General features: G+C 32.1%; 1 protein-coding gene across 1 annotated transcript in view; it reads right to left on the bottom strand.

Moving 5' to 3' along the window:
* Window positions 1–5,564: 5,564 nt before the first annotated feature.
* Window positions 5,565–19,919, bottom strand: part of Ehbp1 (Eps15 homology domain containing protein-binding protein 1) — a 30,207-nt gene continuing 15,852 nt past the window's right edge. Inside the window, exons 10-26 of the mRNA XM_090117139.1 lie at window positions 19,511–19,644; window positions 18,876–19,011; window positions 18,072–18,138; window positions 17,663–17,792; window positions 17,004–17,178; window positions 16,246–16,351; window positions 15,460–15,578; window positions 13,810–13,959; window positions 13,277–13,359; window positions 12,764–12,855; window positions 10,856–10,951; window positions 9,162–9,280; window positions 8,531–8,665; window positions 7,475–7,560; window positions 6,598–6,721; window positions 5,943–6,007; window positions 5,565–5,816 (exon numbers count right to left, since the gene is read on the bottom strand). Of these exons, the coding sequence (XP_089973265.1) occupies window positions 5,738–5,816; window positions 5,943–6,007; window positions 6,598–6,721; window positions 7,475–7,560; window positions 8,531–8,665; window positions 9,162–9,280; window positions 10,856–10,951; window positions 12,764–12,855; window positions 13,277–13,359; window positions 13,810–13,959; window positions 15,460–15,578; window positions 16,246–16,351; window positions 17,004–17,178; window positions 17,663–17,792; window positions 18,072–18,138; window positions 18,876–19,011; window positions 19,511–19,644 (1,896 nt within the window). The 3' untranslated portion in view covers window positions 5,565–5,737. The remainder of the gene's footprint in view (window positions 5,817–5,942; window positions 6,008–6,597; window positions 6,722–7,474; window positions 7,561–8,530; window positions 8,666–9,161; window positions 9,281–10,855; window positions 10,952–12,763; window positions 12,856–13,276; window positions 13,360–13,809; window positions 13,960–15,459; window positions 15,579–16,245; window positions 16,352–17,003; window positions 17,179–17,662; window positions 17,793–18,071; window positions 18,139–18,875; window positions 19,012–19,510; window positions 19,645–19,919) is intronic.

The raw sequence follows: 19,919 nt of genomic DNA, 5'->3' as shown, positions 1-19,919 counted from the left end.
TGGCAAAAAATTGGCTACTTATTTATAAATTTGAAAATTTAATAGATTTACATCGATGTATCTATGTACTATTATAATAATTAAAACAATAACAATTTTTTATGTTTGTAAATGTTTTCTGCGAAATAAAAGCTTGCATATTTAACGATTTATAAACTAAAAAAAATAAGCTACATGAGGGGCCTTAGACAAAGTAACAATTAAAAAACGATAACGAAGTTAGAAAAGGAAAAATGTATGGGATTGACATTAGATAGACCACGTGATCTAACGCGGCGTATGTCAATCCCATACATTTTTGCCTTTTCTAACTTCGTTATCGTTTTTTAATTGTTACTTTGTCTAAGGCCCGAGGTAAAAACACGTTAAGATTGACTCAAAATCAAGTAGCGTTTGAGATTCAGTAATTTGACTTGAGAGAGTTGTGGTTTAAGTGATAACTACATATTAGGAAAATGGCTAAAGTATGAGATAAAAACTTAATTATGAATGTACTTATTATCTACTTCCTAATACTTCCTCAAATATCTCGAATTTAATCAAGTTCTAATTTAATAACAACCTAAGTATAACCCTCTCTTTATAGCTTAGTATTTCAAGTTCTCCAAAATGAACTTGTAAAATAAAATAACAAATATATACATTATACCGAACTTATACCGAATATACGTATTAGAAAGTATTACTTAATAAAAAAAACTTACACGAATCTCTATGTACAGTATTTTACAAAATATACGTAGGAATAAGTTTTGAATCGATTGATACAACTAAAATTCACGATAAATTCTGCTGGTCAGAAATTGTAATGTTTTTATGCTTTCATACATTCGTTCATTTATTACGGGGTATTTAGAATTTTATAATAGTGGCAATACTTAATCCATTTGTTAAGGATTTTAATTAATATAATATATTTAATGATAAGAAAATATTAAGAATGTGGATACGATAAAATAACATGTATAAAATTTTCGGCCCCAAAATTAAAACACTAGATTTTTTATTAAAATAAAAATTTCCAAAATTCTAAAAGTATTAAATATCCAAACATATATTTAGATGTAGAGTAGTGCTACTTGTAAAGAATTTTGTAAATGACCAATTAATTAAAACTTCTAAATAAAAAGCAATTTTATACTATTTCCAAGCATTGCATTAGAATGAAATTATGCTTCCATTGTCTCAAGAGTAAGCGGTTAAAAAAGTAAGTATTTTTGAACGTATCCGCCAAAAAATTGGAGGGAAAATTGTATTATTTGTTTTAAGGTTATTTTAATGTATCTGAAGTATGCTATTGTAATTTAAATTATGACTTTTAAATAAAATGATTGTATTTTATGTTTAATTTTAATAAACCTGATTGTTTAGTTAAATTGTCTCCTAAATTACGGTTGTATTGTCATACCTTTTATAGATTGTTAACGTTATTAATAAATTTTAATGTTATTATTTAATTATATACTCGATTAATGTATACTGACGAATGCTTGTACAGCGAAATAAATACAATTTTACACTTGCCTTGTTTTTTATTATTCCTTGCCTTATTTTGAATCGACGCATTCTTAAATTTTCATTATTTATACCAATTTAATTTCTATAAATGTTATTCCTATCGCTAATAATTATCATTGGTAAGAATTCTGCAAGAAATTCAATATAGGCTTTTATTACGCTTTTATTAATTTCACCTGTAGCGTGTTTCTTTTAGTTATTTTTAACTATATTTATGTGGTTAAGTGGTTCAGTTTCAGTGGTTTTTTTTTCGCATAAGATGATTGTATCAGGTATCAAGCTATCTTACCTTGACGTCTAATCGTGTTTATGTTAGTGTGCCGTTTTGAAGATCGAATTATGTGGCCACGTATAGCACTATTTTGTCTCTCCACCCATGGGCTAGTATGAAAGTGCGCGCACGTAGCGACGCAACTCCCCATACAAATTGATGGGAGAGACAAAATAGTTGCGGAGACAAAGTTGCTCGTGCGCGCTGGCTCTAAAATTAAATAAAAAAAGGATCAATAAATAAAACAACCATAAATGTAGAATATCACTTTAATAACGGACCATAGACCATAGCGGGTATAGATGCACTACTCTAACCTATTGACGATATTATCGGACCTACAATACTGGGTAAGGCTTTTTACTAGGTGCAGCAAAATATTGTGAACGTGGACGAAAGTTTGAATATTTTTAATTATATCAGTAAAGTCAATTAAATTGTATTTTTTTTTATATGTCTGTTAATTTTAAATACTAAAATAGTTATCCTAAAACCCATTTGTTTAAAAAGAGAGCTAAAATATTGTCGTTTTGCAGTGAAAATATGTTTTAAAATCGTTATATAAGTAAACATAAAGCTGCATAAAAAATTCAAAATGAACCCATCAAAAATGTCCATCCGTTCCGTCCACGTCCGCTCACAAATCGATTAAATACATAAAACACTTCACTATGAGATCATGCTTACAAAAACCCATTATTATTAATATTCATATGTATCGCGTTTCATATAAAAATAATTATATACTTACGATATGATTTTTCGCGAATAAATTTAGAAGCATGAAGCTGTCGCACTCACACATTATGTTCGTGACAAAGACGCAAGATTCATACATTTTGCTAACGGTGCGTACACACAAAGCTAAGAACGAAATTATGTACGTATTGTAAATTGTTGATGTTGTTTGATATTTTATGAATAATTTTTGTAAGGTAATCAGAATAAAATATGTCCAATGGCATAAAACTAAAAATTAAAAGAATAATTATCGAATTTTGGAAATTTTAACGAAAAAGATAACAGTTTTCGACAAAAATCCTAAAAAAATTGCGCATATATTTGCTGTCATTAGCCACGTGTGGACGCACCATTGCGAATTAGGACGATTACAATAGTAAATATTAATTAATTTAAATAATTATATACACGACTTTATGTAGGATAAAAATCCCATACATTTCATGTCCAATCTTATGAGAAATAAGCCCTTCTAATTGCTTAGACAACTTAATTCTTTTTATATATGTATAAAGATATTAATTTATGTATACGCGCCACTACAAGTTTGTTTTTTATTTATAGAGAAATTTAGTAATTTAGTCACTTAGTACCTCTAAAGTTTTATGAGGGTAGTTTTAAAATATAATCATATTTGTATTGAATTGTTCAATTCAAAAAAATCTTTGCTCTTTTCTGTACGTCAAATATACATGATTTTGATAAAAAAAAAATATTCGATGAAATTAATTGAAATTTTACTGATGAGAATCTTATTTAATTGTGTTACAATAATTCGTAAGCCACAAATTCGTTGCAAATACATACATTATCAAATACATACATCGTCGCAAAATAATCCATAATATTATACATATTGAAAAAAATAAAAACATTGGCACGCAAAATCAACATACCCACATTTTTTTATCATTTTTCATGAATCAAAAACGTAAAAAATATTGAAAAAATTCATTATTTAATTAAAAATTTAAGCTGGCCTTCATCGGCTTGTACTATATATAATATGAATATAATTGCACGAACCATAAGCCAATTGATAAAATAGCACCCTAACAGGTAATATACTATCTAATGCTTCGTCCACACAGATCTAATAAAGGTTTATTACATTTTTGTTCTTTGCTACGACGTGGTGAGTCAAGTTTTTACGCGTAGAATAAATTCGAAGCTATTTTCAACCTTATTGAAAAGATTATTATGCAAAAAGGCATCAAATAATATAAAAACAAAAGTTGTTAATATTTTTGCCTTGATATGTTTTCTTTGGATCAGTGTAGACGTAGCATTAGACAAAAAAAAATAAACGACAAAGCCACGGTCCAATTGCGAATTTAATTAATCTGCTAAAAAGCTAAATTTAATAATAAAATTAATGTGTACTCGATTTTTAAAACTAATTATGCTAAAACATCAAGTGTAAATAAAAATAATGTTATATTATATCAATTTGTTAAAAATAAATTAATTCACCGAGGTATACAATAACGCCGCTATCTCAAAATAAAGTCATATATTTTGACGGGTTTAAAACATGTTTTATTTTGCGAGGTTCTTCAAAAGTCGAAAAAATATCATTTAATAAACGAAATCCGTTTAATAAAAATAGTACATAATGTTTTCCTTTATTTTGAGACTTACAGTAACTTTTTTCATAAACGAAGCATAAAGACTGCAATTCGTGTCAAATAATTTAATATACAAAAAATTGAGATGGTTTTTTTGTACATCGGAAACTACAGAACCGAATTGGCCGATATTTTATAAAAAAATTAACTCGACAAAACAATGATTTCCCAGAAGGGGATAAAAAAACTAGAACTAAAAAGTACCAAGTCAAAAACATCAAAAACAATCCAGCAATTCATAATAAATTCGACACGTATTGACAAAATTCAATTCGCTCCGTTTATCCATTCCCAGGCAAGAATTATACCATAGCCGCAAATACAACTAAAATAACTACATATTTACAAAATAAAAACGACGACCCAAAAGTAAAATGCGGCAAGTGACAAAACACTGACGCATTTATTATTTATTTTTTATAATAATAGCATTGTACATAAGTATGGCATATTGTACTTATCACCACATTTGGTTGTATTTTTTATTTTTCTATTTTTTTCTTCTAATTTAATGTTTCATTGAATTAATATTCAAAAAAGTAATGACTAAAGAAATAATATTCATTCAATACTATACCCATAAATTGTTTTTAATTAATATGAAAATAAAAACGATTAGCATTGTTTTATTTGTATAGTAAAAGGCAATACATAGTCTAAACGTCATTATCTTTGGTAAACTATAGTTACAATTTTGCAGTCACAAAAATAACTAATTTACTAAACTCATAAAGCCAATAATGATATATATTTTAGTCCTAAAAATTAGTGATTCAAAAAGCCTTACAAAGTGCGTAAGCAAAAAAATAAAAATAGTCATAATGAATACTTATTATAATTATAAGTAACTATGAGTATTTCTTTTAAGGCCGATTTATATATAATAAACATAAGTTATATTAATAATATAATAACTAGTATTAAAGTTAACATTCGTACCATAAGTTACGTCAATTGATTACGAGTTTATTTATATGTTAAAACATAATAATTTAATAGTAAAATTAAATAAATATAGTAACTAATGAGAAGTCATCTTTTCGAAACTTTAGTGACAGAATTTAAATATATTTGGTATGATATACGAGTTTGTCGTGCAATAATTTCATTTTTACATACCTATAGCCATAAAAATAAAAACTATATAAGTCAACTGATAATTTGAGTTTTTTAACGACCCCTTTTTTTAGAGAATTACATATTTCATTAGTTTTTATTCAATAGAAATACATCGTATGATATTTGAACACCAATTGAACACATCATCACACCATTAAAGTGAATATAAAACAATTAATTCATTTTAATTTAATTTACATTAAAACACTCGCGTAATAAATAAAGGAAGTACGAGTAAGAATTAAAAGTTTTTTATTTCAAAAGCATTCAAATTATTTCACAATGAGTCAAACGAGAGTTTTAATCCGTTAAATTTTTGAACTTTAATAAAAAAAATATAACAAAAAAAATGTGACTTATAAAGTTTCTCTTTTCTGCTATATCAAGTTATATTTGGAGATTAATATTTTTGGATGAAAAAAAGCAAAGCGTGATCTATTTGTAGTAATATAGTCCTTATCTACTGTAGTATACAGTTGTTTTTCCTTTGTATCTCGACGTTGCTGAGATTTCGTTGAATTTCGTCATCTTCTGCTATCCTGTTTTCATAAACAAAGATAAAATATTATTTTCAGTACAAACATTAAATTTTTCAGTACTAATAATAAATAAACTAAATGTATGTCTGTCTACATCTATATCAAATACATCGATTTAAAACTTACGCTTTCTCTTGTTCGTCCATCTCTTGTACAAGTCGATCTCTCTCATTTACAGCAGATAATAATTCCTGAAATAACAAAAAACAATTATAACAAGTACTGTAGTGAGATTTTTTCGTAAAATTCAAACTGAGTTTGAGCACATTTTCTATGCATAACTGAAACTTTTTTGGCCAGATTCAAAGATAACAAAAATCGTCACCTTACTCCATGACGTGACGGTATTGCCATGACGCGACCTTGAAATTTTACTCTCAACGCGCCTAAAGAAGTTTCACTTCAACAAATCTATATTATAAAGCTGAAGAGTTTGTTTGAACGCGCTAATCTCAGGAACTACTGCTCCGATTTGAAAAATTATTTCTGTGTTAGATAGCCCATTTATTGAGGAAGGCTATAGGCTATATATAATCACGCTAATACCAACAGGAGCGGAGCCACGCGGGTGAATCCGCGGAGCGCAGCTAGTAAAATATAAATAAACTAGCGGTCCGCCCCGGCTTCGCCCGTGGTACCTACATTTTTAAACTATCCTATCTCTCAAGTTGGATCGAACTGCACATGGTGTGCGAATTTTATTATAATCGGTTAAGTGGTTTAGGAGTCCATTGAGGACAAACATTGTGACACGAGATTTATATATATTAAGATAAATCACCTGCAACAGCAATATCTCCCGTCTCTTTTGTCCGGGAGTTTTCCTCCACTCCTCTACCCCGAGGGAAAGTCGTAATTCCCGCGCTAATAATTCGCATCTCCTGCTCAAATCCTCTTCTTGTTCACTGCGAAATATATTTATAAGTAGTAACTAGTTAGGTGTGTATTTTGTTGAATTACTATCATGGAATTTTTATAAAAAAACTAGCGGTCCGCCCCGGCATCGCCCGTGGTACATGTTTACGCTTTCTCTACATAAGAACCATCCTCGTACTTCAAGGAATATAATAAAAAAAGAATTATTGTAATCGGTTCAGCCGTTCTCGAGTTATGCGCTTACCAACACATTTTGCGATTCATTTTTATATATAAAGATTGTTACGTAAAGTCCCCATGTCGAAAACCTATAAAAAATGTCAAAAATGTATAAGAAGATTGGTCGAAAATTTTTAACAAAAAAAATCCTTAAAAATGACAGACCTAAATGAAATTTAAATACGAGCAGGCGGAAAGCTAGTTTTAAAAGAAAAAAGTATCATCAAAATCGGTTCACTCAGATTCAGAATGTCCGGAGGTAACGTAGCCAAAATATAAGGTTTAGGCCAGTTTACATTGTCTTACTATAAAAAAAACTAGACTTGACATTCACCTATTAAAAGATCGTCAAAAAATCTCCAAGCGGCCGCGGCGTTGTATAAAACATGCATTGAAATTAGCACTTAATTTTACTAGTAATAAGGTTCAAAGTCCATTACAATACCATTACAAAACTCTGCCCAATATATGCGAAGGCAGAGTTCTCAATCGGACACATTTTAACGATTTCGTGAGTCTAGTTTTGTTGTGTACTTTTGAAACTAACTAATAAATTGACTTACAGTATGTTGAGTTGCATTTGTCTACGCAATAATGCATTCTTCTTGTTGACGAGATTGAACCACTGTGACATAAGGCGGTCCTCCTCCTGAAATAAAAATATTATTAAGTACAGAGCAATAATTATGTACTCTTATTTAGCTGAAAGACAAATACGAGTAAGATCTTTTATCCGTTATTTGAACCAAGTAGGTATTAAGTATTTGAAAAAGCATATTATGTTGTAACTAATATATTTTAAACACAATATTATTCACATTATCATTGCTACCATTGAAGAATGTAAATATTGAAGATCAACTAAATTTAAACCATAAACTACTTGCTTACTTAACTGATCAAATTTTTATTTTAAGACTATAATAAAACTAATAAATAACAAGGATACAAGAAAAAAATAATTTCTCTATTTGAATAAATAATAATTTATTTTTAGAGTTACCGTTATAGTTGTTTGTCTATGTATTAACTAATTTCAAATGCACTATTGATTACATTTAAATTCAACTACTCATTGATTCAAAACTAATAATTTATCATTAAAATAAAACGTATACCGGATTATAAGGACGGCGAACGCACGATACAAAAACTATTCGCCATTTATTCTGTAAATTTTCAATTTTGTTAAGATATTTGAAGAATTAACGTGTCGGTGTTCTACAAGGATCTCTTCTGGGTCCAGATTTGTTTCTAATTTACGTCGTTGATATTGTTTTTGTGTGAATGTGAATGTATATTGTTTTTGGCATAATGTTCATTACATTTTAATCGCGTTAAAAGATTTAAGGATATAATGATTTCTAAACCGACTGATGCATCGACTTTAGAACACAATTTTTTCAAAGAAATATAAATAATGCATGCGTCTTTAAAACACATGCTAAAAATTAAAAAAAAAAAACTGGTCAATTGTCCCGTCTGCTAACAAATAAATCCTGTTACAAACCCCTAAATTTCTATCACAGAAATAACCATCTAACACAGTTTTAAATTCTGTTTTATCCGTGTTGTAGCCTTCTTTGTTCTGCTGTCGGGAGAAGATTTATAGATCTCACCTCAGTATTATCAGCTCTATCCATGACTCTTCTCAGCTGCTTCTCTAGCGCGGCCGCTTTCTCATCCACACTCTTCTGTTCTCTCTCTAACGCTTCCAACTCGCTCGCTATGTACGTGCTGTAGCCTTCTTTGTTCTGCTGGTTAAAGATTTGTTGTTTTGTACATTATTATTTAGGGGTATTTGAATTTGGATTTTCAATTGAAATTTTTATGTAAATTGGTAAGTTACTGATAAATCACTGATTTTCGATATGACTATAACAAATCACATCGAAAATCCATTTTGCATCTTTGCAGTGACAAAATATACGAAAATGACAACCACGATGATTATATTACGAACTAGCTTTCCGCCCGCGGCTTCGCCCGCGCAGTCAAAGAAAAACCCGCATAGTTCGCGTTCCCGTGGAATTTCCGGGATTGCGTCATTTTCCCAGGATAAAAAGTAGCCTATGTCCTTTCTCGGGTATCAAAATATCTCCATACCAAATTTCATGAAAATTGGTTCAGTTTAGGCGTGATTGAGTAACAGACAGACAGACAGGGTTACTTTCGCATTTATAATTTTAGTATGGATATATAATAATAACAATAAAGACGACTCTGATAACAACAATAACAACACATTACCTGAGGCTCCTCAGCATTCAAATCCGGTGACAATCTATCCACAAGCGCAGTGAAGGAGTGTAGAGGAGATCTGTGTACATCCTGTGGGGATACACTCCTGCTCTTTGGGTTTTCTCTCTCTGGGGAAAAATATTAGAATTATAGGTGACAAGCGTTCCGCCCCGGCTTCGCCCGTGGTACATATTTCGCATTAAAAGGTAGTCTATGTTCTTTCTCAGTGTCTAAAGACTATCTGTGCCAAATTTCATCAAAATCGGTCCAGTAGTTTATGCGTGAAAACCATACATACATACATACCTACATACATACAAACCTTTCCTCTTTATAATATTAGTATAGAGTATAGAAATACCGTTACCGGTAAAATTGACCGCCTCCATGGTACAGTAGTTGACGCGTGAGCGTAGCACCAAGGGGTCCTGGGTTCGATTCCCGGTGGAGACGAAGAAAAAAAAATGTCTCGGTCTGGTAGGACACAGAAGGCTGATCACCTACTTGTCCCTAAAGAAGATCGTTCAGTGAAACAGATGTATAATGCATCTGCGCCTTACCCCACTTGGGGACATGGGACTTCACTTTATAGGTGAAATAGGGAAAAGAAAATAATATTTCATTATTGGAGACAAATATTTCAGAATTACAGGAGGATAAATAGCTTGAAGGTATGTTTTTTGGGCCCTTTCGCGTGTCACGTGATGGATGAAATTTCTTATGACGTAAACGCACGCATATAAGTTTGTTTTAAATAAGTTGCATTAAAAAGTGATAAAATTGTAGGATCATTTAATTTTTCCATACTCCTAGTAATACGGTTATCAACCCGGTTTATTTTTAAAATAGATTAAATTAACGCATCATAATATGAAGATACTAGCTTACCTTACTACTTACTTTAGGTTTTATCTAAAACCTAATAAATTATATACTAAAACCTTCCTCTTGGATCACTCTATCTATTAAAAAAAACGCATCAAATTCCGTTGCGTAGTTTTAAAGATTTAAGCATACAAAGGGACATAAGGACATAAGGACATAGGGACAGGGACAGAGAAAGCGACTTTGTTTTATACTATGTATTGTAGAGCCATTTTAATAGGCAACATTTGACAGTTCAACAAAATTCAACAACGTAACCTAGTAACGACAACATAGAATAACATGATATTTCGTTTTGTTAGAACTGCACATTTGTTTAACTTTTTTCAATTACGATTACATATTTATAATAATAATGACCGATAGAAGTAATTTTAGGACTTGATTTTACTGATAAACCATTCTAAACATAATGAACAATTTCTGATTTAAAGAACTGACGTCGCTACAATTTTGTGTCAATAAACCTTTTTTCTTTTTAAATACCAGAGACGTTACTCTAAAAATCGAAATCTGACATCTAGAATCGAATGCATTGATTACTTGGGAATAAAAATTATCATAAATTATTGACATGTGTTTCAAGTTCGATTGACAAATGTTTCAAGTCCGTATCGATTAATTCACTTTAATCGATGTTTTTAAGCAGTTTACCACCCTATGAAGATAAAATTGATAGACGTCAAATGTTGCCTATTAAATTGGCTCTACTATAGTGATTTAAATATAACTTTCAAACAGTACCATTAAAATGAATGAAAGAGAAACAAAAAAACACTTTTGCATTTATTATATCAGTAAATATTATAAAATATTACCAGATCTATCGGGACTAGGGTTGCTCTTCCTCGAGCCGGGACTCGAAGGCGCTGACTCTCTGTTCACTATGCTGTCCAAGTGCTCCATACCACCCGCTAATGTGTACAAAATACAATTAGATCAACAAAAGACGAACTCAAACATTTATTTATTCACTACCTTACCGCCCGCGGTTTCGCCCGCGCAGTCAAAGAAAAACCTGCATAGTTCCCGTTCTCGTGGGATTTACGGGATTGCCTCATGTTCCCGGGATAAAAAGTAGCCTATGTCCTTTCTCGGGTATCTCAAAATATCTATTTTGATACCCGAGAAAGGACATACCAAATTTCATGAAAATTGGTTCAGTAGTTTAGGCGTGATTGAGTAACAGACAGACAGACAGAGTTACTTTCGCATTTATAATATTAGTATGGATTTAGACTTCTTATAGAAGCACTTTCAAATCGCCATGACATATTTTATCCATTTACCACCGATACACGGTGTCACAATATTAAAGGCTTATTACACTACGCGGTATTCAAACAGTCTTACTAAGACTGTCTTAAAATCTAACTAGACAAGCTCGCTATTACACTGTGCTGAATATCGCATGCTAACTCATTTGCAAGGCGTACGTAGTCGGTGACGGTTGTCGCGCGATGGGAAAACTTTCAAAGCACCAGAAAATCGCCATAGCTCTTGCCGCATCTATTAATTTAAATACAAAAAAGAAAAGAAAAATATGGGTGAAAGAGTATTTACTTTTACGAGAAAAATTATCAAATATGCAAATACTGAGTGTTCTGGAACCATGTGACTTAAGTAGCTACCGTAAGTACCTATCCTACCTTAGAGTAGGAGTTGCCGAGTTTGAATGTCTTTTGAAATTAGTTACTCCGTATATTAAAAAAAAAGATACGATTCTTAGACAAAGTGTCAGTGCTAAACAAAGATTGGTAGTTACTTTAAGATTCCTGGCAACGGGCAACTCCTATCCAGACCTAAAACCAAAACATACGAGCGACTTTGCTCTGCGGCTGCCGCGCGCTGACTGAACGGTCTAAGCGTGCTAAGTCTTATTACACTACGCGGTATTCAGCAAGCAAGCAAGTAAGCATGGTCGAACCCATTCGGTCGGTCTAATTAGACAGGCTAACTTGCTAACTCTTATTACATTATGCTAAATCTTAGTAAGACTGTCTGAATACCGCGTAGTGTAATAAGCCTTTTAATTAATAGTGTCGTGCTTTCAATTTACCATTATCAAAGAAGCTTGACACAGTGTTATTTCCCTATTATAAAATATCATAAATATTGCGATACGCGCTTACTAGGTGCTAGTATGGGGATATTGCTGCGCTTCGTCATCTTAATATATATAAATCTCGTGTCACAATGTTTGTCCTCAATGGACTCCTAAACCATTTAACCGATTATAATAAAATTCGCACATCATGTGCAGTTCGATCCAACTTGAGAGATAGGATAGTTTAAACATGTAGGTACCACGGGCGAAGCCGGGGCGGACCGCTAGTATATGTAGATCCAAAACTACTGCGAATCCCGCTAGAAGTTTAAGCATAATACATATAAACCATTTATTTTATGATCAAAAACAATATGCTAACTTCGTAAAAATCGAAAAAGAAAAACATTTTTTAATTTCTTCTATGAAATCTGTACTAATATTATAAAGCTGAAGAGTTTGTTTGTTTGTTTGAACGCGCTAATCTCGGGAACTACTGGTACGATTTGAAAAATTAATTCGGTGTTAGATAGCCCATTTATCGAGGAAGGTTATATGCTATATATCAACGCGCTACGACCAACAGGAGTGGAGCCACGGGGGTGAAACCGCGCGGAGCAGCTAGTTAAAAATATTCGAAATATGAATAGTGTTTAAGTATAATATAAAGGTGTCTCACCAGCGGCTAATTCCTCCATGACAGAATGTTTGCTGATTATTTCCACCGTGCCCGAGTTGCGCACACGCGACGGGGAGAGGGGGGATGTGGGACTGAAATTATTAAGACAAATATTAATAAATACATAATGTGGAAATAAAGTTTAGCAGTGAAACTTCTTTAGACGTGTTGAGAGTAAAATTTCAAGATCGCGTCATGGCAATACCGTCACGTTCTTTTACTTTTTTCTTTACTCCATGTAAAGCGACGATTTTGTCTTATCTTTAAATATTGTCAAAGAAGTTTCACTTCTGACACGTGTGCTCGGCACACACGCTCTTTTTATTAAAGAATGACATATGAGTGATAAATATGATACCAAATACATTAATAATCTGTCTCTTTCCTTCCAGACGGTAATATTATTTTTACAATTACTTTTACCTAGACGTTTCAATATATAACCCAAATACATACAGTTATCAAATATCTATAGGAAAAGTACATATGAAACAAAAAATATAGTAATCTCACCTGACGATACCCGCACGTGCGTCTGCTATCAATTTCCTTGCTCGCTCACGCAACATAACCTGTCTCTCTTCCTCCGTCATTCCCTAAAGAAATATAATTTTAATTATTATTTAATAATACAAAGTTTAATTATTTTTTTTAAATACAGTTTGGACTAGGTTCCAAGGCTTTTTAGAGAGCATATAAGTTTATTCCTAATTTTTATCGTAATTCATCACCAATATACTAACATACCCATAAAAATTAAAAAATTACCAATATTTTAGAATAGTTTGACCACATGACTTGATGATACATTGTTCCAAAAACTTTGCAAATGAAAAACAATTTCATTTTCCTTTTCATTTCTATATACTATCTTATTTTTTTTTACAAAACATATTTGTTTTATAGTCTAACCACATGACCTGATGATACATTTTCCCAAAAACGTTTGCAAGCTTAAAACAACCCCACACTTTTTCGCGCCCTTTTTATTTCAATTCCTCATTTTTTCACAACACAAAACATCAACCCTTCACAAAGCAACTTACCTTCTTAGGACTGTCAATCTTGCCGTTCACCTGTCCCTCTCTCTCCTTAGAACTCCGCCTAGCTCTATCCTTTTCCCTCGCCTCTCTTTTAGTCGCTTCTAGCAGCTGTCTCGCTTTCTCTTTCAATTCATCGTGACGCGACAACAATTGCTGGCCAATCACACACAAGCGGTTCGACGGTTCGACCAATCGGAAAGCGTTATTTCGTTTTGTATTAGCCAATCAGGTGTGTAGCGTTTCGTCCGTCCAATGGGAAGCGATCACACAAAGCCGATATGGTTTGGGGGATGGAACAAATGAATATGGTTTAGTCTAGATGAGTTGTTATGTAATTTTGTTTTAAATGTAGCTGAGTTTTGAGCTATTTTACATCAAATGTTGTTTAGTTTTTATAATAAAATATGTGACAATATAGTAGTTCAAGTTTGTATATTAATCAAGGAAATAAATTAATGTTTATTATGTATGGCATCGTAATACGACGTAATGGTCATTGAAAAAAGTACATTAATTTAATAGTTTTATAACAACTAAACATTTTTTCCTTGTAAAATTAACATTGTAGTAGATAATCTAATTTAAATCAATATGAAAACTGTAAAAAAAAATACCGTCACAAATTTTCCTCTCAACAATGTGAAAATAGCTCAAGACTAGGGTTTGGGTCCCGGGACGTCTCGTGTCTCGAAGTCCCGGGACTTTTTGTAAATTTCGTTGTCTCGTGTCCCGGGACTTTTGGGTCGAGACTCGAGACGAGACACGATAGTCGTATATATTGTATTAATTTTTATTTTCAAAGCATTGCATGAGCCTAGCTAGCGCCATCTGTTACTGTAATGAATAATTACTTGGTCTACATACTTCATACATAAAATTTAGAACTACTTTATAAAGCCTTAAACTCAATTAAACCGACTTCTGTTGAAAATGAGAGAGTGTTTTCCTTGTCCGGTGGCGTTATTACAAAAATCAGAAGCAGATAGTCGGACAAAGCTGTTAATGCTCTGATTTTTTTAAAAGCCTATTTTATAAAATCAAAGTAATTTTATTTTTTTTAACTGATTAATAATTTGAAAGACTGATTCAAAAGTCTGTGATTATAAAAATTACCAAATTATGATTAATATGATTATGACATGATATTAAAGTTAGTATGATTGTTACTAAGTTTCTTTTATTATAATAATATTTAATAATTGTTTTAAATTAAAAGTTAATCTGTGATTATAGGAATAAACATACCAATTATTTGACATATTAAAGTTATAACTATTGTGATTATATTTTATGTTTAATAAATGTTGATTTAACCGATAATTAATGTTGATTTAAAAAAAATCCCTTTTTATTAATACGTTTCACCAGAAATCAAAGCTCAAATTTTAAAATTAAAAAAAGTCTCGAAGTCCCGGGAAGTCCCGGGACTTTGATCGTAGCCTGTCTCGTGTCCCGGGACGTTGAAATTGTCGAGAATTCCCAAACCCTACTCAAGACCCATAATGAAAAATTATGTCACAAAAAATCGGGGGAACTTAGACTTGAAATATGAAAAAACTAAATTTTTAACTATCGATTATCTAGAGGTAGGGGGGGGGGTAAAAACAAACAAACAAGCGAAAAAAAACATAAATAAATAATAGTTTAACATACCGGTGTTGGTTTCGGCAGTTCTGGGGACGGTGGTGTCTGTTTGTCCTTCTCTTGAAGTTGGATCACGTTCAGAGGGTCTGTGGTCGCCGGTTCGATGCTCAGTTTTTGTTCTGTTTTTGCTGTTAAAGTGATATAATAAATGGGTATATTTTAGTACATATATATCACTGTTTCTGTATCATATAAATTTAGAATTTATTGAATGTATGTTTCATCACTACTTATATCTAAAATGGTATGCAGTCATCATCGATTTCGACATTCACTATATGAGACGTTCATATTTCGACTGGCCGATTTTAATTTATATATTTATGTAAATAAGCAAATAAGCCTTAAAGTGTTACGAAAAGAAATTCATTTTTTATTAAAATAAAGCACACTCAGTGCAATTGAGCATACACCGGAAAGTAGATAATTCAAAAACATTGAAGTAAGAACCATCTATACTAATATTATAAAGCTGAAGAGTTTGTTTGTTTGTTTGTTTGTTTGTTTGTTTGTTTGTTTGAACGCGCTAATCTCGAGAACTACTGGTCCGATTTAAAAAATTCTTTCGGTGTTAGAAAGCTCATTTATCGAGGAAGGTTATAGGCTATATATCATCACGCTACGACCAACAGGAGCGAAGCCACGGGGGTGAAACCGCGGGGAGCAGCTAGTAAAATATAAGTATACAATCAATATTTCCATAACTACCGAATTTCTACAACTACCCACAATTTCACGCACAAAATTTATTTTTGTATTTATTATTACAAACGAGCAAATAAAAAATTAACTCACGGCTATTATTATCTGTTGCATTCTGCGGCGGATCCTCTTCATCATCAGATCCAAATGGATCCGTGAGCTCCTTGCGAGTCATCAGCTTGTCCGGTCGCGGGAGGGGCTGGTGAATAAAGTCACATCGAAAATGATCTAGCCATAGATTAACATATTGGATGGTAAAAATATATCGTGTAGTTAGTTTTCTAAATAATAATTTAAGTTTATAAAGCTTTACTTTTAAATAGAGTATAATTAGTTTTGTCTATATTGAAATTTATTATCTGCATTATTAATAAACCCAATCAAAAATCTTTAAATAATAACATATAATCAGTATTATGTCATGTATCATATTATATCTGTTCAAATGAATTAACAGTTAAACCTATGTTAGGAAATAACACTTGTACTTAAATTTTATTTAACGTTACTTAGATTTAATTTTATTTAAATGAAATAAATCGTTATTGAAAATAATGAAAAAATGAGTGCCAAGTACATCGTATAATTTTCAGTTTAAAATTGCGAAATCACATACTAAAATACACAGAGTCCATTTTATATTCTGCTCAATAAGGGCCGATTTTTCAATCCCTGGTTAAAACTTATCCGTCCAATAAAGTATTACACGATAATATTAAAATGTCACGTAAACTGTCAATTGCGGGCAATAAGAATACATTTTGAAATGGTAGTTTCATACGTTATTCGACGAATAAGTTTTAACCAAGGATTGAAAAATTAGCCCTAAAATGAATTATTTCACCACTTACCTCAGTGTTCCCATCGAACCACTTGGCGCTCGGTTTGTCCCTCTCCCGGGCGGGGGACAGCATCTTGCCCAGGATACTCTTGGACTGCAACAGCATGTCCTTCATGTCCTTTATCCCGGGAGATTTGTCCGGGGACAGGTCGACGGAGTTACGCGAGTCTTGGGACTCTTGTTTTCTGTTAACCATTTGGTGAAAATTAATTGATTTGGAGTAGGAAATGATTGATTTTGACGAGTTGGGATGGTGTTTAAACTTTAAAGATATAAAAGCTTGATGTGAAAGGATTTGAAAATATTGTACGATTCGTTTGGTAAATAGCGGACGTATAGATTGTCATAGAATGGGAAAGCTTTAATACGTTGGGAATTTTATGAAAATAAGTTTCTTTTTAATGTATTTTTTTAAATTTAATTAATCAATATTTTTCAAATCTCTTACCAATTTTTCACTACTTTCCAATACTTTATTTTTAACAGTATATTATCTACTTAAAGATCTACTACGTAATCTTGTCGAAAATTGCATAGAATAAGCAATATACAGCCTACTAATTATTATTTATTATGATTATTTTAGTCTTCAACCTAAGTTTCATAACCTAAGTTTTACAAGAAAAACTTTCTTCCTATACATCTCCTACTTAGATAAAAAAAACTCACAGCACAGGTGGTCTATCCATGATATTCCTGGACCGCCGGGTGCTAACTTCCCGGGAAAATAGTTCCGGGGGCAGACTGTCGTCCGTGTCGTGTCTACCCACTAGGTAGGAGGATTCCGTTTCGTCGTTACCTGGGAAAAATGGACATAAATTAAATAAAAGGTGTTCCTAAAGCATACATATTCGATGAGTGAATTGTCTAGTTTTTGTTAAATATTTCGAATAATACAATATGACAGAAACATTGAAACTTTGAACACTCATTTATAGTAGCGATTTCATCGAGCGATAGACATTTTAATTGTTTTAAGGAAGGTAATAAAGAGTTATAATGTACTAATTACATAAGGAGATATAAAAGTAAGTCGTAAACATAGAATAATTGTATTTCCAATACATTTGTAACTTACCGAGTTGTTCAACCTGCAACTCGCTGCCCGTGAAGTGAGCGCGCAGTTGAAACAGATATGTCATTACCTGAAATTAAACAAAGAAATTAAGTCGTTTCCCTACAACAATATATTTGCGCATTTATTTATGGTTCTTTAATCTTGCTTCTCTCTCTGTTTAAAGTCAGACTCGACCGAAGAGGGCACTACGAATAAGCTTCCCCCCTATTTTTTTGAAAATTGCTATAACGTAAATTTCGGGAAAAATAGTTATACAGGTCCCACTGTTGGTATACGAAGCTCAAAGTAGGTTATAGTTTTGCATACGCTGAGTTCGTAAAAAATACTTATAAAATTCCAGACACATTTTTTTTCAAATAGATGAATTCGAATTTTTTCGAGACGAATTTTTTTAATTATTGTACCTATCTTGTTATTCTCTGTCTGGTATATATGTACAATAAAGTATAAATAAATAAATAAATTCTTAAAACTCTATGTGTACACTGTACACCCCCATAACAAGCAACCCGCCCAACTTTGTCACCCGCACGTGAGCTATCGTTTAAGATTATGTTTTCATAGACAAAATGCTCATATTAGCGAAGCGGTATATGCCGGCTGCGCGAAGCTAGAGAAGAAAACATGGATTTTCAGGAAAAATTTAACAAAAAATTTTTGACCTAATTTTGTTGTAATACCTACTTAAAGTATTTTGTTCGTGATCAGTGTATGCAAAACTACAAGTTCTTTCGCGCTTAGTATAAAAATAGTGGGACACCCTGTATATCGAAAAAAAAGCACAGATACATAATATAGACTTACAGCAAGTCTATCAGGCGCGTTGTTAGCGCACACATCGTTAGCGGACAACACTTGCGGTATCCCCAGACGTGCGCTTGCGTCGAGCGCACGTCGAACGTTTTCTGCAGATTGGTCCGGTTGGAGCCCGGAAAAATCGCTGTGGGGGTAGAAATAGATTTAAATTATGATAAACAGGTTTAAATTGAGTTTTCTATACGCATAATACATGATAAACAGCTTAAAAGATTTTCTAAGAATAAGAGATGTCGGAGTTAAAAATAGTGTAATAATAGATACCTGAAAAGGTAAGCGTAAAAAGAACTACGGACATGACCAAGTACTAGGAAAATCAATAAAAAAACGAAATAATAATAACGCATTTTATATTGAAACAGTAAATAAAATTGTTCTTAAAACTGTTACATTTATCGTAAATTTTCACTTACATATCATATTTTAATTATTCACAAATATTACATAAAACATTAATTCAAACGAACCTCTCTTTTCATTTTGTACTAAAGTGACAATTCACTTTGAACATTAATGCAATGAAAAACTCTGCCTCATACGCACGTAGGCAGAGTTTAACTACGGACAATTATTGAACGTAATTATAAGACTAGTTTTCCATTATTTGCTTATGAAATACTCACATAAGATCAGGCCGGAAGTGATGTATGATCGCACAAAAGGCGAGCCCGGACCGGAAGCTATTGGAGAGGTCGTTGATCTGACACGAAGGGTAGTCGCGGGTCACTGACCTACACCACTCTACTAAGTCTACCATCTGGAAAATATATAAAGAATATTTTTTTTACTTGTGCACGCATGCCCAAATATGTTTTGAGAAATCTTATATATAAAAATGAATCGCAAAATGTGTTGGTAAGCGCATAACTCGAGAACGGCTGAACCGATTTCGATAATTCTTTTTTTATTATATTCCTTGAAGTACGAGGATGGTTTTTATGTAGAGAAAACGTTAATATGTACCACGGGCAAAGCCGGGGCGGGCCGCTAGTTAATAATATATTTTATATATTTTACTTTTTATATCAGCCT

The sequence above is a fragment of the Colias eurytheme genome, chromosome 27 (genome assembly GCF_061535395.1).
Source record: "Colias eurytheme isolate Ceu_HAF_F1 chromosome 27, ilColEury1 Martin Lab GWU primary, whole genome shotgun sequence".
Lineage (NCBI taxonomy): Eukaryota > Metazoa > Arthropoda > Insecta > Lepidoptera > Pieridae > Colias > Colias eurytheme.
This window is presented reverse-complemented; position numbering and strand designations above follow the sequence as displayed.